General features: G+C 37.5%; 1 protein-coding gene across 4 annotated transcripts in view; it reads left to right on the top strand.

Annotated features, from left to right (window-relative positions):
- Positions 1-22,415, top strand: part of clec16a (C-type lectin domain containing 16A) — a 60,063-nt gene that overhangs the window by 4,287 nt on the left and 33,361 nt on the right. For 3 of the 4 annotated variants that reach the window (XM_085403478.1, XM_085403474.1, XM_085403477.1), the window contains 6 exons: positions 2,534-2,639; positions 7,676-7,799; positions 7,919-8,093; positions 9,808-9,858; positions 11,117-11,233; positions 21,234-21,534. In XM_085403478.1, the coding sequence (XP_085259604.1) occupies positions 2,534-2,639; positions 7,676-7,799; positions 7,919-8,093; positions 9,808-9,858; positions 11,117-11,233; positions 21,234-21,534 (874 nt within the window). The remainder of the gene's footprint in view (positions 1-2,533; positions 2,640-7,675; positions 7,800-7,918; positions 8,094-9,807; positions 9,859-11,116; positions 11,234-21,233; positions 21,535-22,415) is intronic. The other variant, XM_085403476.1, reaches the window with a different exon arrangement.

Here is a 22,415-nt window from a genome sequence, read left to right as displayed (position 1 = left end):
GTTTTTGTGGTTTAATGAGGAAGCTGTAGACTGCACAGGAAAAAATAAGGCATCTGAGTGGTTATTTTGTGTGTGTATATAATCACAATTACTGCACAACACTTGAACTTGTGGCTGTGTTGATTTTGTTATAAATTCACAATCCTTAGAAATGAAATGCCTTCACTTAAACAAATAAAAACACTTAAAGTAAGTTTCAGTCTGGAACCGTATTTGTCACATGCATTTTCTGCCAGTAAAGCTTATCAGTGTGCTTATCCCAACAGGCAGATTAGCAGCAGAACATAGAAACAGAGCTTCTGCAAATCAGCAGCACATTTTCTCTGTCAAAATACTGGCTTCCTGTGTAGAAGCATTGATTTAAGAGATACTGCACACAGCAAATAACTGAATTTTTAGAACGTGGCACGGACACATTATTTCTTGGGCTTGTTTCTAAATCTATTTTTCTATATGATACATATTGTGTGTTTGTGTGTCATTTGTTTGCAAATGAGGTTTTAGATTGTTGCCAAGAACTCTGACCACACTATTCATTTGTGATGTTGCTAACCTCTGATGTTTCAGTGATATCTATCGTCTTTCCCTTGGCCTCTTTGTGCTGGGGAAAGTTATTGGTGTACTGTTGATGGTAGCGTTACCCCTGAAGCCAAAACCAGACCTGTTGTGTAGATCTGAGAACATTTATGTCTTTTTAAGTTAACTATTACATTTTTGTTTTAATTTGTGTGTTAACAAATATCTAGTGTTAATAACCAACTTGACACATTGTTGGTCTAAAGTCAAATATATTTTTTTATTCTAAAAATAATTAAAACCTTTTTTAAGCAGTTTATATTATTATATGTTATATAAATATTTTAAATTAATCTATTAGTTTGATTATCATTATTATTCATATTTTGGAGTCTTAGCTATAGTTTATTCTCCTGCAGATGGTGCCGTTTGATAACTGCTCAGCTTTCCTCCTTCTCAGAACTACACAAGTCACATTTTTAAAACTATTGCAAAAAGTCGGTTTGGGTTTGGTGTCAGGCTCAGAACTCCTCATTTGCTGTGATTCTGGGTGACTGTTTAAATGCTTGACTCGCAGCTATGACTGCCTGGAGGTCACAGCAACTGAGGAATGGTCGGGTGGACAATCGGGCACTGGCACAGAGAGAGATAACAGTAGTATCCAGAGTTATCAGGTTGTTGTGCAGAATTGCTAAATGGAGCGTGCTGGTATGTTGAGACGTGTTGAGCTTCTAAAATCTTATTATGGTTAGAAGAAGAAGTCCCTGCTGTTAAGCTCATTATGCTCAGAATTAAGTACATTGGTTTGTTCAAATTTCTTGTTGGAACTGGTATGCCAATACTAGAATTTTATAGTTAAAAGATGAAAACTTGAAAAGTTAATGGCAAAACAAACAACACTGCACAAGATTATTATGAGTTATTATGAGTCTAGCAGTACGTGAGGTGGTCCAGGGGGATATACTACGAGGGACGTTTGACACAGCTGGGCTTTCTTTAGCTTAGCTGGCTTGATTGGTATCACAACGGTGGTTATAAGGTCTCTGTTAAGTTGGGTTCTCTAGTCAAGGCTCTGTGCACGCTCATATAAAAAGGAGCATTCCACAGGTCATGTGACCCTTTCTTCACACGCGAGTGCCACCTCTTCCAATCAGACATCGTCAAAGTAAAGAAAAATAAAAACCTTTCAACGGTGTTGCAAAAGGCCAAGAAATTAATGCTGAAGAAAATCATTAATCTGAAGAGCACACATAGCAATAAAATAACAGTTTAATTTTAATTGTATCACTGAGTGCACTCTCTGCTGTGCTGTTTATTTGTAAGTTGACAGCTGCACATTAGAGCTTTGAAACTTTAAGCTATAATAGTATCCAGTTTAAACGTTACTGTCAGACTGCTTAATAAAGGAGACATAGAAATCGCTTTAGATTGTCAGCGCGTAAAAGTCAAATCCATTAGAATTTGAATGTGTGTACTGTGTTCTAGTAGCTCCAATTCCAGCTGTTACTAAGCAGCAGATTAGAATCAAGGATACTAAGATTTAAAAAATATTTTCCGAACCACCAAATTTATGCAAATTGGTTTTAGTGATTTTCAGCTTAACAGTTTGCATATATGAAACTGCAGCAGACAATCTATAAAAAAGAGTGGTTCTTCCAGCCAGTTTAAAACGAAACTCTACAGTGATTTAGCCAGTGGGAAAGACAGCCACTTGCATGATACAGAAAGCTCTTGATTTTAGAATCAACATAGCTCACTAACTTACTAATCTAGCTTTGTAGTGGACCCCTCTGAATCTCACAAAACAGTGTTTTGTATTTTTTTTAAGTATTTTCTCATTAAAACAACAGTAATGTTATAAGATTACTGCTCCTGTTAAGTTTTAACCTTCAAAATTCAGCACTCTTGTCTCCTTTAGCAGCCTTCTATCTCTCTCTGTGGTCATTTGCATCCTGAACAAAATGGTGCAGTGCCTTGTCTTGCTCACCAGCGCCCACTCTCTGTCTCCCACACACAGCACACTAATGACTTTGCCCTGTACACCGAGGCCATTAAGTTTTTCAACCACCCTGAAAGCATGGTCCGCATCGCAGTCCGAACCATCACACTCAACGTCTACAAAGGTGAGTGCCGTGAATACGCACGTGCACACGCTGCTTACATCCACACACTCTCACGGGATGCTGGGACCGCCTTTCTCTGTTCTTCCCTCTTCTTGCTGCTGCTTCTGGTGCATGAGCATGACTGACAGGTAACACTGTAACAAATACACACTAAAAAGCAGTCTGGCAAATTTTCTTTCTTTTAATGTTTTGTTGCTTATTTAGGGTCAACATGCAACCCCAGTTGCAAATAATTTGGGACAATGACTAAAATTTTGGTAACACTGAAAGCATTGATTTGCAGATCTCATAAACCAATAATTATATTCTAACGCTAATGGCAGCAACATGTTTCAAAATGTGGGGCATCTGTATCATATCTGTTCAAATTTGGATTCTTCTTTGCGTGATAGAACTTTAACCCACGTTTTTGGATGGCACTGTGAACTGTGCTCACACACAGTGACTTTTGGAAGCATTCCTGAGGCCAGAATTATGCCTGTTTTTAATAGAGCACCGACTGAGAGCCCGGAGATCACGGGCATCGAATTCAGAGTTTTGGCCTTGGTGCTCACACACAAAGATTTCTCCAGATTTTCTGAATCTTCTGATATTAAGTGCTGTAGATCAGCGGTCCCCAACCTTTTTTGCGCCACGGACCGGTTTATGCCCGACAATATTTTCACAGACCGGTCTTTAAGGTGTCGCGGATAAATACAACAAAATAAAACTAGTACCGGTACTGAAAAAAATAAGATTTATTCATAACACACGTGAAAAGACCCAGGAAAACCGAGTTAACGATAAAAACGATAACAAAACAACGCTGAAAACCGATAAAAACCCTGAAAACCATAAATTTCTCACCTAAGCCTCAACTCTCGCGGCCCGGTACCAAACGACTCACGGACCGGTACCGGTCCGAGGCCTGGGGGTTGAGGACCACTGCTGTAGATGGTGAAATATTTAAAGACTAATGTTCCATTGAGGAACATTGAAATTGTTCAAAAATTTATTAACAAGGGTTTTTTTTATTTTGTTTTGCTTTTTTCTTGTGCACATTATTGCATCTGCACATTTTTAATTCTAAACTGTTGCTGATTAACCTAATTAGTTGCAAAATGTTCTTCCAACTGTTTCTTTGTAGCACCAATTACTCTACCAGCTTCTTACCTCCCCCCTCTTGAAACGTTTTTGATATCAGTTCCTGCCATCAAATTAAACATTATTCAGTGCTTTTCATGAGAGTTAAACTTTTCGGTTTTAGTGTTCGGGTTGAATCTGTCTTCTACTGTGAATAAAATAAGATTGGATTTATAAGATTTGCAAATCACTGCATTCTGTTTTTATTTACGTTTTGCTGGATATCTTCCTGGTTATACGCATTAGCCTTTTTAGGAGAATTATTCATTACAAGAGTTTGTCCAAGCGATGTTGTTATTTATAACCATGACATGCATTTACTTTTTATAGAATTCTAACTGGATATGATAATATGAATATTAGAACTTTTTATCCACACTTGCAAACTAAAACTATTTATTCTTAACGTTTTTAAGATTCTCGTGTTATTCTTTATAGTCCCTGGAAAGCTAATTGAATGCTTTTACACTTAAGATTTCATTAAAAGTAAACAAGAAACATTTTGATGTAAAAATTTAAATTAGACAAAATAGCAGACTTGTTGTAGTTTTTTTGTTTTTGTTTTTTTGGTTCTAATAAAATTACCTGAGGTTTCAACACACAGGGTTAAAGTTCACAATAAGTCGTGGTAGAATAAACGTTACAATCACCATACTGTAAAGAGACTCTTCACACAGTCCAGCACCATGCACAGTTAGGTGTTGAAATCCCTTCACCTGTAGCTCTGTCATGCGGGGGGCTGCAGGTCTTTCAGAAAGACTACAGAAAGCAGTAGCAGTCTGAACATCGACACCTTTTCAGCAGCTTTTTCAGCAGCAGTGTTTCTCCTTCCTGCCGTCAATGTGCGATCCTTGTGCGTCCAAGCTGTCTGCATTTCATTGCAGGGGAAGCTGGTATTGCCTTGTATGGTTTTGGCTTCTCTGTACATGTCATGCTTATTGTCACCTTAAATGAAACAGCTGCTCAGTGTAAAGGCTTTAAAGTCTCACAAGCTGTTGCTTTGTGTCCGTATCTGTCCGTCTCGTCCCGCATGTAACACTTTGTTCTGTACAACATGGCTTTCTTCCGCCGTCCATAACATCCTGATTCTAACTCCCAAAGGTACAACTTTTTTGAACAATATAAGAACAAAAGTCATTTATAAATCAATGTAGTATTAAAGGGGATGTGTCATTGCTAAACTGACCACGGGCTATGCTTTAATAAGGAATCTTTAAAAGCATCATTTTAATGTAGCAACTCTGACTTCAAGTCTGTGGGATTGTCATGGGACCACCCACAACATCTGAATTTTAGACTGCCTACTACACTTGTGCATAATAATAATTTAATTGTGGAAAACCCTTTGCTGATTTAATAGTTGTAATTAGTTGGATTTTTAGAGTATCACAACACTAAAAATATTGCAGTGAAGGTTACTTCGTATTGATGCTCCTTAATGATTCCTTAGGACATGCCTTGCAACAGATGGCCACCTGAAAAAGGATTTAATTCAGAACCCAAAGCATTTAGTCATTGCGTAGAATCAAGTTTTCTTATTGCGCTGATTTTTCAAGTAATGTAACTGTTCTTTTTGGGGGTGGGGGCTGCTTGTTTCAGTGTCTGCTGTTCACATAATCCTCCGTAAAATCCCAAAACAAGTTTTAAATATGTACATTACATATGCAACTCCTTTTCCAGGTGTGCCCTTGCTATTTTTTAATAAATGTTTGTGAGGTCGTTCCCAGCCTCCACCCCTCCACAGCCGCCCCTTTACTCACATTGAACCTGTGTCTGTTTCCCCCCCCCCCCCCCTCTCCTTTATCAACAACCACTCTTCCTCTTTTGTCTCTCCCCTCCCTCTTCCTCCTCTTTCTGCGCGTCCCATCTGCCTAACTCCAGTTTCATGTAAGTTGGTTCCATTCATTCAGTCTTTTTCTCAGGGCTTGGTATCCTGTTCAGTTTCTTTACAGTTACTCTTCTTCATGTGTTGAATGATGTCAAGACACCTCAGCTCTATAGTGTTAACTTAGTCTGGGGGTTTTGGGGGGAGCTTTAATGTGAATTGTTACCCTGCCCTGCTTGCTCCTAATGGTGTATTTGTTCTAAATGTATGGAGTATTAGCATAATTCTTTTCAATCATTCTGTATCATCCACTTCATTCATGCAGTAAAAAACAGTCTCATTTTGTTTCTTGGGTTTGTTGTTCCAACGACCTAATTTTCAGCTAAGCCCCACATGTTGGTTTTTATTTTGGTGATGGGCTCAACAGTTTTGATCACTGTGGTTATTTAGTCAGTGTCTCCCTATCCATTGTGTAATTCATGAATTTAATTTGGCTGCTCATGCATTACTTGTCTCAATTTGACCTGTCTGGATTGGAAGTATAATAACCATGTGGTTTTATTTGCATTTTGATTTTCCATGAAAAAGTGTTACTATAATTCGACTGGTGGTGTTTACTACAGGATGTTGCTTTTGTCATTCACCTAAGTCAACACTTAAAGAACATTTACTTCTGTGTTTCTTTTGATTGTCTGTTTTCCCCTGAAAAACCCTTGTATGTTAAAGTTCAAATTAAATTAACAAAAACAAAAAACAAAAAAAAGTCTATTATTGGAGGAGTTCAGTGTAACTGTGCTTGTTAAAGTTCTGCAGTTAGACCCATAAGCACCAGAAACCATATTGACTTGACCAGATTTTTTTTTAAACAAGTTTTTTTCTCTAAATAAGCAGACCTGCAGAACTTTGATTGCATTGTCAGGTTTTAAAAAAACATTTTCACCTTCCAGTTAACTGTGAACAAATTCACTTTGTTCTGTGTATATTTGCCCCAAATAAAATCTGCGCTCTAACACTGAAAGGCTCGCAATATAATAGAAATAAAAATTATTACAGCAATAGGACAGATAGTTTCTTATTTTCTAGTATTCTTCCCCAAGACATGGCTAAGCCTCAATCTAATCTGACTGCAGGCAGTGCAGTGGTTAAAGACTGACCGATTTATCAATAAAAGTTATTTGATGATCCAGAAGTATCAGCATTTTTAATGACCAATAAATGTAATGTTTAAGTAGTAATGACAGAGGAGAAATACTTTTCAGGCATGCTTTCAGCATTGATGTTGCATAGTTTGGCCACCAGAGGGCACTCTGCACCTGCCTCTTGACAAAACACGTGAACAAATGATCCAAGTAGAATGTTAACAACTTAAATGATTCTTTACTAATAACAGATGTTTAGGAAACTTTTTCTGTTTTGTTTGCCTGGAAGAAATAAAATATCAGCAAATATCAGTGTCAATATTAGCCTTAAAAATATCGGTCAAATTCTAATTGTGGCTAATAATCCTGGAGCTGCCTTTCTCTAAGCAGACGTTAGGAGCAAGCCGAAGAGGTCAGGCCCATCCTTCAAAGCTTTTTTTTATCCTTCTTTAAATTTGCAGGCCTCAGTTGAATAGCATAACTTAAAGCAGGAAATCAGACTGTGCACCCATTTGATGAACACTCATTCCACCAATACGGTGGTAATCCCAACATATGTAAACACACCTAATGTGTGAAAACTGCTCTTACCTAAACTGGCCACCTCTCAAGAGGGTGCATCTGGAAAGCTCAGGCCACAAGCTTGGGTTAAACAGAGCAAAAACTGATTGGCAAAGCATTTTATTCTTGACTAATTAACATATAAAAGGGAAATTCATCTGGCCTTATTGATAGTGGATTGACAATTTGTGTCCTTATTTTGACCCTTTGGGTATTTTTTTTAAAATAATTAATTTTTTTTTAATTTTAATATGCTTTTAAATGTGTATAATTATCTGGTTATATTCTGGTATTCCTCGAGGATCACATGTTTTGTGTACACATGAATGAGTCTTTGTATTTGTGGAACTGACCTTGATAATAACTCTCCATGCCTCTACTCTCTCTAGTGGACAACCAGCACATGCTGCACTACATTCGAGATAAGACCGCGGTCCCATATTTCAGTAACTTGGTCTGGTTTATCGGCAGCCACGTCATCGAACTGGACAAGTGTGTACAGACGGATGAAGAGTAAGTGTTTTTCTCACTGTAGCCTCTAGATGTCAGCAGTGTCCTTGTTTGAAGCCTTGATCTGGCTCATGCTTATTATTCTATGTTATATATATTTATTTATTTTCTGTCTGTCTTAGACATAAAAACAGGGGGAAGCTAAGTGACCTGGTAGCAGAGCACCTTGACCACCTCCACTACCTAAACGATATCCTCATCATCAACTGTGAATTCCTTAATGACGTTTTAACCGACCACCTCCTCAACCGTCTCTTTCTGCCACTCTATGTTTACTCTTTGGTCAGTCCTGAGACGGTACGTTAGTCTGGAGTGCATTTCTGAATACATCTGGTTAGACTGATGTTCACAGGTTCAAAGTTGAAGTGTGTGTTGTGTTAAAGTGGTTTCCTCCTTTCATTTCACACATGCAGTGTAGTACGGTTCTGTTCCTAAGCTAATTATCAAGTTGAAAAATTAAAAAGTTGAAAAATGTTCAGTTTGCAGTAGTAGTTTTTTTTTCTTAGCTTGATTAATGACTAACCAGTGGTTTTGCTTGATCACCTCAGAAAAGCTATGAGTTAGAAGTTACGGTTAGGTTAGGTATTTGCCAGTTTGTGCAGGTGGTGCTGTGTGGGTGACATAGAGGTTACCACTAGGTTTTGAGTTCAAACCATTCAGGGGCCTTTCCATGTGGAGTTTGCATGGTCTTCTGTGCCTGCATATGATTTGGTAAAATCTTAAATTACATAGAACATAGAAAGTATCCCATATGTGTGGTGTAAAGTGCTTCGATTGGTCAGTAAGCCTTTTAATACTCTCTCCCTCTATCCCAATAACACTATATATCATTATAATGCATTTTCTATAAATTCAGTGAATAGTTATGTAATCACCGTATGAAAAGTACTATTTCTTTTTTTACATTTAAAGTAAATAATCAAAAATGAAATAAATATGGGCCTTATGTGGCATTATCCCGTAGTGCAGGGGTGGGGAACTCCAGGCCTCAAGGGCCGGTGTCCTGCAGGTTTTAGATGTGTCCTTGATCCAACACAGCTAATTTAAATGGATAGATTACCTCCTCAACATGTCTTGAAGTTTTGCAAAGTCCTGGTAAACAACTAATCATCTGATTCAAGTGTGTTGACCCAAGGTGATACCTAAAACCTGCAGGACATCGGCCCTTGAGCCCTGGAGTTCCCCACCCCTTCCAGATTTACACACTAGATGACCACACACAACTTCACTCTTCACTCTGGCTATCATTACTGCTCCTGTATGGTTGTCGGGAAACTTGACTCAAATGCAGAGTGTCCTAGCACACTGTTAAGTTCATTCAGAGACGTGTTGTTCTGTTCTTCCACATATCTTTTGCATAGTATGCTGCATTGCAGACACTCCTAATATAAATGAGGCAACTCGGCTTGTGTGAAGTGTTTTCAGCTGGGCATCGTATACCTGGGGTCGAGTGTTTTGACCAATGCATGAAACCATATATATTTATGAATGCAAGTTGTAATGACTAGTTATCTTGATCTTTATTATATGGTGTGCCACAGAGAAAGCCTATTCTAACATTTAAATGTAAAGTTTAGTTCGAGCACCTGACAGCTAATTTTTGCTTCTCATTCATAAACTCTGCATACTATTTTACACCGTGGTGACTATTGCAAATCGTCATATAAAGCAATGAAAAAATATTGCAACATGTTTTGCAACAGCACAATGTTTCATCATCCAGTGTGTTGTGTCATATCACACAGCCCTAACATATCTATAAAAAAACAAAGGTGAGCTGAAAAGATTATATTCCAGGTGAAAGCGTAATTATTATGAGTTATAAATGCAGATAGTTGAACATTAGACAGTTAAAACACTGTTTAAATCAAATTTTCTTTTGACATGATAAATGTTTGCAATATGGGTCATGACTGTTATATTCGTACTACTAAATGATTATCACACACATTATGTTCTTGTTGTTATTATATATCACCTTAAATCTTCTTGTTTCTTTCTCTCTCTTTAGTCTGAAGAGCGGAAGATCAACCCTCAAGTGTCCCTTTATCTGTTGTCTCAAGTAAGTTACACACACACACACCTGCCTGCCTGCTGACACTCTTGTGAGTGTAATCTTGCTGTGGCTGCTTAATCCGGTGGTGTATTGTCATACAGTCAAGCTGCTCTTTGTAAAGCCTTTTCTACTAGCTTTATTATGTGAATAATGGAAATAAAACTTTACTTTATGCTGCATTAGTTATTACTTACACCTTATTATTACTTGCTTTAACCAACTTTTACCTCCTGGACTGTCTTAGTTCTGCATGGAATACATTCAACAAAAGTCCTGGAAATATTCCTGAGATTTTGATCCATATTGACATGACAGCATTACAGGTGCTACACATCTATGATATGAATCTCCCGTTCCACCACATTCCAAAGTTGCTCTGCTGGATTGAGATCTTGTGACTGTGGAGGCCTTTTGAGTGCATTGAACTCATAGTTATGGTCAACAAACCTGCTTAAGATTATATGAGCTTTTTGACATGGTGCGTTGTCCTTCTGGACACAGCCATCAGAAGATGGGTGCACTATAGTCATAAAGTATCAGCAAGAATACTCTGGGAGTGTGCACGAAAATTTCTCCCGCACCAGAACTACCAGGAGCCTGAATTGCTGATACAAGGCAGGATGGATTCATGGAGAAACTCATCAGACCAGATGATATTTTTCCAATATTATGTTGTCCAGTTTTGTTGAACCTATGCTCCAAATTGTAGGCTCAGTTTTCTGAGTTTTCAACAAGTGGTTATTTGAGTTACTGTTATCGAAGTTATCGAAGCAGTCTGGCCACGCTCCTATGACCTCTGACATCATCAACAAAGCAGTTTCTCCCAGAGAACTGCTGCTCACTGGATATTTTTGTTTTTAGAGATTATTCTCTGTAAACTCTAAAGATGTTTGTGTGGGAAAATCCCAGCAGATCAGCAGTTTTGGAAATGGTCAGACCAGCCAGTCTGGCGCCAACAGCCACGTTCAGAGTAGCTTAACTCACCCCTTTCCCCTATTTTGATGCTTGGTTTGAATTCCTTGCTCATGTTTACATGAATTCCTGCCAGGTATTTGCATTAACACACACTTAATAAAGTGGCCATTGACTGTAAATCGTGTTAACTAAAGGGAGCCAGTTATATTTGTGTAATTTGCAATGCTTACATGTTGGTGCAGATGATCATGTCTAAATGAATTTTTAACAGTATAATTTATTTTCTAATCAGCTCTAGTGGCCCAGAAACTGATTTTACTTATTTTGTGTTTATGTTCTTGTTTTTCAGGTGTTTCTAATCATCCACTATCAGCCACTGGTCAATGCCCTTGCAGATGTTATTTTCAACGGAGATCTGTCTGTATTCACCACACCGACAGATATTCACAGCACGCACAAGAGCACGGTAACACACACACACACACTTTGACTGTATATGTTAATGTACTGTAAACTGTACTGTACTGTAACAGGTAAAACTGTGAGTGAGTACAGCATACAAACAAGAAATGTGCACACTCACACCTACGAAGCAACCGCATGGACACATACACAACACACACACACAGTTGTGTTCCAGAAGTGTGCGTAGGTGGTTATGAGATCGAAGGGTCATGGTTTTCTCCATGATTCACCCACATCAAGGCAGCAATATGCAAATTACTTGACTTTTCTTTTTCTTCCCTTTCCATTTTTTGAACACTCCTGATTCCTGTCGTGCTCTCGGTCTTCCTGCCACGGCGTTGGATAGCAGCATTCGGTTTCCTTTTACTGCTCCGTGCCCTTTAATTTCCATCTGCATATTCTTGTAATTTCCCTCTTCTTTTCTGCCACCGTTTTAATCTTCCCCTTTCATCACCTAATGTTCCCCATCCAGTTCCCCTCACCTCTCATTTTCTACTCTTGATTCAGTTTCTCTTCCTTCATCGCCCCGCCCCTGCTTCTTACATTTTTTTTTGACCATCTGCTTTTAAAGCCAGGTGGGTGTGCCGAGGTAGTGAGCGTTTCTGAGAACCCTTGTGGTTATTCTCTGTGCTGAGTGTGTGTGTCTGTGCGTGCGCGCGCAAGAGCTCTCTGGCTGTTGTAAGAAACGGCCTACCTTTTCAGTGAATATAACTAGAGGCGTGATGTCTTCACAGCTTTGGTGTACCACAACAGGAGGCAGCCAGACCCAAATACGTACCTGCCAGATATTCATTCAAGATCACTTTCCCTGTTTATATATTTTTCTCTTAAGTAAAATCAAGTAGATTAACAAATCATATTTGTTGTGTTTATCCATGAGTTACTGTTTTCTTTTTTTACCGGGGGTAATTTATTTATTTTTTCCGTTCCACTAGGCAACACAAATTTGCGTTTGCACATTAATTATTCTTTTTCTGACTGATTGACATTGATAAGATGGATACCGGTGCAGGTTGTGTGATTTACTGGCATTTACCCTGCAGCAGTGTATTTGGCATTTTGTTCTGGTGCATGTAAAAACGCTAATGAGCAGATTAGTGCAGTGAACAAGTGTTATGCATGCCACACATTTGTGTGACATCACCATGGTTAATTGAGGAAGTTCTACTAACTATTCCTAAAGATGCCAAGTAGATACTCAGAAGTTGCACTCGTATCTGCTAAATCACATGTACCGTGTTATAGATTGATTTATTGTAGATAAAACAGCAGACATATGAGGTATGGGCTCTGTTTTTGCGCAGGTGGTCAAATGGCACCTCCTGTTCGTCTTTGATGTGGCAGGAAATTAGGTCACATGATGGAACACTGACAGAGCTGGCTCACCTAACCCAGATCTCTTTCCTGGAAGAAGTGTTTTCTCTCTCTTTCTCTCACACTTTTGTAGATGTGTTTACTTGCAAGTGCACCAGTTAGATACATGTTTTTGATATTTGCATGCATGTGGCAGTATTTTTTTTTTTTTTTGCGTAACGTAAGTTCGTGCAGTTCGTTTACTGTGCAGGAAAATTGGGTTTATCTTTTGACCTGCAAATGGCACCCTACTTTCAAGCGGGTGTGTGTTTGTAGATATGTCGTGCATGCTCCCTGACCTCCAGTAATTTCTCAGCATTGGTTTAGACTGCGAGTGGTTTACCAGAATATAGTCAGCTAGCAGGTGTGACACGCACACACACATACATGCACACACACACACACACACACACACACACACACACACACACACACACACACACACACACACACACTGATACTGGTTTGTGGTTTGTCTCTGACAAAATACACACTGTGTTTTTAGCAGTAACTACAATGTAATCCTACCAGTAACACACAGTGTATGTGAGTATTTTTAAAGCATGGGGAAAAAAACCTAATAACTAAGGTTTTCTGAATTTTAAATTAAAAAGCGTGAAATAAAATAATAGTGGCAACATGTTTAAGACTTTAATTGTTACAAGAATACCTTTGTGTCATAAGAAATTAATAAAAAAGAAAGAAAAGATGGAGGAGAAAGGGCCAAAGCGAGGGTTTTAAATGATGTATATAAATATGCAGCTTTTTGCTGTGATTCATCCACAATACCTTCACCAGAGGTTGATGGAGAGAAACTGATACTGGGTTTATCCTAGGCACACATTTGAATAAGGAGGATGGTTTCAGACACCTGCTCGTATGTAAGTGCATGTATGTTTTGACGTGGTCACGTGCTCATGTTTGTGTTTGGTGGTTTGTGTTAGCACAAGAACTTCAGTGAAATCAGGCCACCCAGTTTCAGTGTGAGATACAGAGTTTTCTTCCTCTCGGTGTAAGAGCAGGTGAATCTTTTCATGAAATGAAACCAGAGAGAAAGGATTATCTTGGAATTCAGTCCTGTTTCGCATCATCCCTGAAGCCATTAAAGTGTGTGTTTTGTATAGTTTTATAGCCACTACCATCATTATTGTAATTCCTTAATAATCTGATAAATACTTAGTAAATTAATTGCTAAATCAGAGGATGAATGAAATATATCAGTTCCTTTTACGATGTTCCGTAGTTCCTGTTTTTGCAATGAGTTGTTGAAATAGTGGTTGCTCATTTGCAAGTGCACGGTTAGCATATGTACAAGTAGTCCCCATGAGCCCCTCTTACTTGATACTGAAATCTTTTTTTATTTGCAAGGGGAGCCAATCAGAGGACCGATGGCTTAAAGGAAAAAGTAAAGGAGCCAAATGGCTTGTTTCAAACAGTGAAGGATTGCACCAAGGTTTGATAAAAGATCAGGAAGGATGCTGTTTCAACTTAATCCTGCTAAGCTTCTCTGGAAGAACATAAAGCTGAAAATACATGGATCAACGTGGATCTCAGAAGATACCTCGTCATCATTTTCTTATAATTTCTAAAAGAGAAAAAGTGCTGATAACAGTAGTTGCTCATTAAATATCAATCAGTTAGTTAATAGATTAATTTGCTAATTATTGGCTTTATACAGTAATCACCCACAAATTTAAGCTGTTTATAAAACCCTAAACCAGCTCTGACCTATTTCATTTCATTTCATTTCATTTTTATTTATTTCACACTTGGTACTACAATCAAACAAAACAACCACATCTTCTGTCAACAAAACACAACAACCATGTGTGAAAAGGAGCAGGAAGAAGAAAATATTCTTATTAAACCCTGCCCCCTATCTACCATCGAACTTATATCACCGGTGGGCACCAAAAATCAGGAACAAACTAATATTGACATTTCTCTCCGGTCGAATCCCAAACCAACATCACATTCATTCGCATTCTTCATACTGAGTTATCGTTTTAAACATATAACACTTTTTAAAACATTGTAAATTTATACAATTCTTTAAATCATAATGAAGTGAATTCCACAGTCTTATACCCCTAACCGTTGTGCTCATTAATCTTTGTGTAGTCCTGGCTAACTGATGTTTAAAATAAAATTTCCTTCTATTCTCTTCTCCCCTTGAACACATCAAAAATACTCTTTGTAACTTAAAAGGTAAAATATTATTTTTAGCCTTAAACATAATTAATAATGTCCGTAATTTCACTAAATCTCCTAATTTTAATAATTTTGATTCTATAAATAATTTATTTGTATGTTCTCTATATTTAACATTATGAATTATTCGTATAACTTTCTTCTGTAATAGGTTTAAAGGTTTTATGGTATTCTCATATGTATTCCCCCAAACTTCAACACAATAGTTGATATATGAAAAAAACAAAGAAAAATATAAAATACGCATTGTTTTATAATTTAATAAATCTCTTATACTACCCAAAATATAAATACTTTTGACCATTTTCTTTCTAATATGTTCAATATGAGATTTCCATGTCAAATTCTCATCCACTATTACACCCAAAAAACGAAATTCAGTAACTCTTTCAATCAATTCTTCCTCTATAAACATAATGACTTTATCCTCCTTTACACGATTGCCAAATATCATATATTTCGTTTTTGTCAGATTCAAAGATAATTTATTTACATCAAACCATTTTTTTATTCTTAACATCTCAGAAGTCATAATTTCAACCAAGTCTTTCAAATTCTCTCCAGAGCAATAAAAATTTGTGTCATCTGCAAATAAAATCGAATTTAACCTTTTAGATACGTCACAAATATCATTAATATATAAATTAAAGAGTTTAGGTCCCAAAATAGAACCTTGAGGAACACCACATACAATCTTCAGTCTTTCAGAAGTATTGCCAAAATAATAAACATATTGCAACCTATTCTCTAAATAACTCATTAACCAATTCAATGCTACTCCTCTCACTCCATAGTTATACAATTTAGAAATCAAAATAGAATGTTGTATCGTATCAAAAGCTTTTTTTAAATCAACAAATACTCCCACTGTGTATTTATTATTATGTGTTGCAGATGAAATATCTTCAATAAAAGTCAACAACGCTAATGCCGTTGACCTATTTTTACGAAATCCAAATTGGTTTTCATGTATTAGTTGATATTTTTCAATAAAACTATCAAGTCTTTGTGCAAAGAGTTTTTCTAGCAATTTTGAAAACTGTGATAAAAGAGACACTGGCCTATAATTGTTAAAACTATGCTTATCTCCTGATTTATATAATGGTATTACTTTTGCCACTTTCATTCTGTCAGGGAATACTCCTGACTGTAGCGAAAGATTAAAAATATAACAAAGAGGAGTACTTATACAATCTATTGTCTTTTTAATTATGACCATGTCTATACCATCACAATCAGTAGATTTTTTATTTTTACAATTTTTTACGATTGCTACTATTTCTTTTATGGTAGTATCGGCTAAGAATATGGAATTAACCATTCTATTATCACCTATCCAGGCTTCCTCATCTCCTGGATCATCATTTTTCCTGATTAGATTTGCTAAAGTAGGTCCAACATTTACAAAAAAAGAATTGAATTCGTTTGCTACTTCGGTCTTATCTTTAACAACTTGATTATTATTAATAAAATAATTAGGCCGAACTTTGGGTGTGTTCTTATTACCCAATACCTCTTTAAAAATATTCCAAATGCCCTTAATATTATTTTTGTTTTCCTGAAAAACTTTATTATAGTAATCTTTCTTAGCTTTCCTCAATATTAATACCAACTTATTTTTATATAGTTTATATTTCATTTCCGCGTTTTTAGTTCTATATATTATATACTCCCTATATAAATTATTTTTCTTTTTACACGCATTTGCAAGACCCTTAGTTATCCAAGGTTTCCTATTTATATTCTTTTTCTTATGCTTAAATGATATCAATGGACAATGTTTATCATACAAGGCCAAATATATATTTAGAAATACTCCGTATGCAATGTTGACCTCATTAACATAAACCTCCTTCCATTCCGTTTCCATGAGATCTTGTCTAAACCTATTAATTGCTTCATCATTTCTTAACCTTCTATAACTCACAAAACTAGCTTCTTTCTTTCTTTTCATATTTAAATCGAAAATAACAAAGACTGGTAGATGATCGCTTATATCATTTATGATGAGGCCACTTTCAATATTATTCTCCAAACTATTAATAAAAATATGATCAATTAGTGTCTCTGATTTCTCCGTTATTCTACTCGGCTTTATAATTAAAGGATAAAATCCTTTACCATATAATAGTTCAAAAAAATCTGACGAAGCCTTATCATTTGTCACTTTACAAAGATCAATATTGTAATCACCACACAAACATACAGTCTTATTTCCCTTAACCTTACTCAATAAATTTTCTACTGCTTCTGTAAATAACTCAATCTGTGATCCCGGTTTCCTATATATACACGTTACAATTATATTACTTCTCTTTTCTATATCCAATTCTACTGTCACAGACTCCATTAAATCATCCATAACAACAGACATACATTCAACTTTTTTACATTTCAAATCACAATTAACGAAAAGTGCCACCCCTCCTGCCTTTGTCTTAATTCTATTCACAAAGTACAAATCGTATCCTTCAATACAAAAATTACAACCCTTATTCTCATCTAACCATGTTTCAGACAGAGCAATTATTTGAAACTTGCCTCTCAGACTATACAGAAAATCTTCAATCGAAGCAAAACTTCTATAAAGACTTCTGCAGTTAATATGAATTAAAGAAAATGTATTGGCTATATCAACCTTATCCCTGAATTGCTCCTCTGTAAAATAATCACATGTGACATTAATTGTATTAAGCACATTCCTTTCAGGGTCAATACCTACTTCAAAATCATATGATTTATAATCTGTGTCATCAAACATAATGCATAAATTATTCTAGCGCTATCTATTACCTCATAAGAAAGAAAAGGAAACAAAAAAAGAGAAAAAAAGGAGAAAAAAAAGAAAAAAACTGAAAAAGGAAAGAAAAGATCCTAAGCAATCTCACATTCATTTATCAACATATTTTAAAGTCCGTTGATCTTGTTATCTTCCATATCCAATTTTACAATTTCCTTTTGTCCTTTTCCTCCCGAAGTAGCATTTGACCTTGCCAAAAAAAAAAAAAAACTAGTTATAGCCATAATTGGTCGCAACCATTTGTCTATCTTAATCATATTATCACGTATAATTGTCCAATTCCTCAAGTTCCTTAATCGTTACAACCTTGGCTTCTTCTGGTGTTCCATTCAGTTTAATCATCACTTTGCAATTCCTGGTCCAGGTTGCTTGAATCTTTTTCTCCTTCCGTAAAATACGAGCTTGTCTTGCAATATCTGCATTTCTTTTTGTAAGATGTTCATTCAAATATACTCCACTTCCTTTCAAAAGGCTGGACCTTCTCAGCAATTCTACTTTGTGTTTTCGATTGACAAATCTCACTACAATTGCTGGAGGAGCATTTTTGTGCCTTCTAGGAAGAGTATAGCATGCAGATATATTGTTACTATGCAGGGGAAGATTTTTACTCGAAAAGAATTCCACAACCTGCCGTTCCAACGATTGTAGCTCCTCCATCGGGGGCACGTCCTCTCCTCGTTTTGCACCAGTCCCAGATTCGGTAACTCTCGCATATGTTCTGTGTTTAGTTTCCAGACCTGTAATGACCATTTCCTCGAGTCGAGCCTGCTGTTCTAGGTCGTCCACCTTCCTTTCCAAAAAATGGATTGTCTTATCTTTCTCCTTGACCAGATCTTTTAGTTCTTTGATTTGCTCCATCATCGACATTAATATTCCTTGTTGCTTATTTACTTTTTCAATTTCCGACGTCAACGAATTAAGTGAATGCTTAATCTCTTCCAAATCTTCTTCGACTTTCTTCATCTTTGCCATTTTGTCTCTCTTTGATGTCAATTATTAGTACCTTTGTTTGCCCAAACAAAATCTATAGCCAGAATTATTTGGAATTTTTTCTTATCACCAAACATTACGGCACCACCGCAAGGACGCCAATCCGGCTGTAATCACTTAAAAAGCAAAGACAAAGAAAAAGTGGTCGGAGCAGTCGTGACGGCAGCCGACCTCACCGGCGCCATCTTGAATCTTTACTGGGCACCTATAAGGACATGGTGTGCAGAAATGTTAACACGGGTAACACATGTCGACGTTACATCAACATGAATATGAGACGTTGTTTTCCACTCTTAACTGTTTGGTCAGCTGTTTGTTTAACTGTAATCTTACCTGAAGTCATAACTCCGTCAGACTAGACTATTAGTGCTGTATGTAGAAAATGAACTAGAGGATCATCAAGTTTTGAAATGACTGCTTTATGATTACTTGCAGTCTCTGAAACGTCCTGGAGTTTCATATTCATGTGCAGCAGTAAGGAGTTTGTGATTAAAACGTGCAACAGGAAGATTGTCACAATTACACATGTTATACTTACTGTAAGTGACAGCCCTAACAGCACTGCTCAGCATTTTTTTTTATCATTTACGAGTTGTTTCCTGTGGGATTGTGTGCATGTGCATTTTGGTGTCGGTTTGGGGGCTGTATGTGGAAAGTGGGTTTCTCAAAGTTCGAGTATGGCCACACAGAAGGGCCTCAAAGCGCGTGTGTGTTTTTGTGTGTGTGAGAGAGGAACTAGTCCAAAAATGTATGAAGTGGGAAGTGGCTTTTTGATTAACATCAGTGTATGTTTACTGTAAGACTTTGTAATTAGTGTGACAATAAATAGACACAAGTAAAATTATATATAGATGGAATTAAATACGCAATTTCTGCAAATACTTGTGTTCATGTGTTAATTTTTTTTCGGGGGCTTATCGCATTTCCTGTTACCACCTGACAGCTTTCCTTTGTTGTTTCTCTTGTTTGGACCACTGCCTATCTTTTGCCCTGCCAAAAAGACTTAAATACATGATATCTAGTTTACATAACTGATTTTAATTGCCCTGCAAGTGGGGCTGTTGGATATAACGATATATATCGGATGACGATTTTACGCTATCGTTTGTTTCGTGGTGTCGCAAAATAAACTGTTTACGACAATATTTTTTCATGGTTTTGATGGTCACTGTAGTGGCTATATTAATTTCTTAAACTTCTCTCTTTCTCTTATATTTAATATAACCACACTACGAACGGACAAGCGCCTGTTTTTATGCGTTGTGGTTACCAACAATGACGGTAACAGCATCGCGTGTCCGCTTGTTTATGTTCCACATAAACCTTTCATAGTAAAGCTCAAGATCCTGTTGAGACTTTTCAAAATAAACTGAATCACGTGAAAGAGCAGATTATTTACGGATGAGAATTAAAGAGCTGTCAGGTGCTAAAAAATAAACCTTAGACTCAAACGTTAGAACAGGCTTTTCCCTGCAGCACGCCGTGTAATAAATACTCACAAAGAAAACGGCGGCCGTTACACCTTTTGTCTAAAAATGTATCGTTTCATGCATCGGTTAAAAACACTCGACTCCAGCTACATGATGCGCAGCTGGAAACACTTCCCGCAAGTCGAGCTGCCCGAGATTCACAGAATTTACAGAAAATGTTACATTTTTGTGATTTATATCGTTATCGGGCCGATAGAATTCTTATATCGGGATATGAGATTTTGGTCATATCGCACAGCCCTACCTGCAAGGCTTTCTCTTTGTGCACCTCTGGGCTGCTTTCTGTGCATCTGCTGTTTTAGATGGATGTCCTGTTGTGAACACACGTGTGAGTGTTCACAGTCAAATTTCTGTTTTGCAGAAGTTTGAAGTCTACATACTTGACATGCATATCAGCAGTCATCATTGCTGGGTCTCTAGCTTAGAACCCAGAGAGCAAACAGCAGCTTTGAGCATAGGAGTCAAGAATTTATGAGTCTAAAGATGTTCGGTCAGGTGAGGAGTGCAGTTGGGAACATTTTCAACAGCTCATACGGTTATTCATAGAGTCATACTGCTGACTCGAAGTAATGACTACTGACTACTCTGATATCCTGAAGCATCTGAAAGAAATGACTCAAACTTTGTTACAAGCCATCAAAACATTGTACCCCAATCGCATTGCATTTAAAGTGCAAGAATTTTTAAGCTGCACCAATGGACTCTTCTCTCAACACCAGCGGTGGTCCTCTGATTTGAGCTTGAGTTTCTTTTTCTTTTCCAAAAGGAAACTCTTGAGGCTCTCTGTTTTGAAACAGTGGAGAAGTTCAGGCTTGCATTGCAGATACACATGTGAAACTTGTCAGAACTGGACTTCCACAGGTTGTTTTAAAAATAGCATCAGCACTGAAAACAGCCTAGAGGTGCACAGTGAGACAACCTTAAAAATTTTATCGACCACAAATCAGAACATCAGGAATTCCTTTGGCTTTTTATGGAAAAGTTTTGTATCTGTCTTTTGGATTGCAGCTCGTACATTTGTGATGTTATTTTTAAAACAGTTTTGAAGGTTATGGTTATGTGTTGTTGACTAAAATAATAACTGAGTGATCCACAGGTGATATATTCCTTTTCTCCTCATACCCTGGCCTCTGTCCTGTTTTGCTTCTATCCATCAGGCAAGTGCGGGAGGTATGCGCCGCTTCATCAAGCCTCCGGAGTCTCTGGAGCGCTCACTGGAGCTGTCCCGCCATCGTGGCCGCAAAAGAACACAGAAGAGGCCAAACTACAAGAACCTGGGCGAAGAGGAAGATGATGAAAGGGCTGGGGGCGGAAGCAGCAGTGCAGGAGGAGGACTAGAAGAGGGCTGGGATGATGACAGTGGCAGAGGAGGAGAGAGGGAAAAGGGAAAAGGTACAGAGGGAATAGGAGCAGGTGGGAGTTCTAAGGGAAGCAGAGCAAGTGGGGAGACGGCGGAAGGTGAGTGTGTGTCTCGCTGGACACAGCAGTACAGGACTGTGTTTGTGAGTGTTTCTTCACTGCCATAAATCCAATGTGGTCTCCCATGCACTCTGGTTATCCTCAAGAGAAAAGAGAGAGAACTCTTTAAAGAAAGAACACCTGACATTTTTCACTGGAAATGTGGTGGCTTTGCTGCTTTTCATTTGCAGCTACAAGAAAATGCTGTGTTTAAATTTATATTATACAGCCTCATCTTTTTTTTTTTCAGGAAATAAGATTCCTGGAAAAAGTAACAGGAGTAAAAAACAGGCAACGCTGCACAATCAGAACAGAAGCCGTCTCTTTAGCTTGTTTTAAGATGAGGACTCCCTCTTTTTGCTGCATCCTCTTCTTGGCACCATTTAATTTCCCCATGATCATCATGGCTACCACTGATCTTGTGCTGAGCACAATCCACGTAGCAGTATTGGTTCCCACAGCGATACTCCATCCTGTGCTCCTCATCTCTCCGCCTGTCTCTCACTCCTGCTCTGTGTGTGTGTGTGTGTGTGTGTGTGTGTGTGTGTGTGTGTGTGTGTGTGTGTGTGTGTGTGTGTGTGTGTGTGTGTGTGTGTGTGTGTTAAAATGTGACCATTTCACACATCTGAAATGATTCTTTTTTTTTATGCTTTGATTTATACTGAGGCATTAACAGCTTCAACCTTTTTTTTCTTTACTCATTTTTTTTAAAAGCACAAATGTGGTCATGGGCTGCAGGGGAAGATGGTTTCAGAATGACATGAGTACCATTTGGGATGGAACAAAGACGCCTACCACTGTTAACTGATAAAACAAGTGATAAAATTACCAACATTTTAAAGAATACGTTTAAAAATAGATCTGTTTTTCTTCATAATAGA

Source organism: Rhamphochromis longiceps, linkage group LG4, assembly GCF_057381845.1.
Source record: "Rhamphochromis longiceps isolate RC_006_pf linkage group LG4, R_longiceps_female_GT1.1, whole genome shotgun sequence".
In the NCBI taxonomy this organism is placed as follows: Eukaryota; Metazoa; Chordata; class Actinopteri; order Cichliformes; family Cichlidae; genus Rhamphochromis; species Rhamphochromis longiceps.
This window is presented reverse-complemented; position numbering and strand designations above follow the sequence as displayed.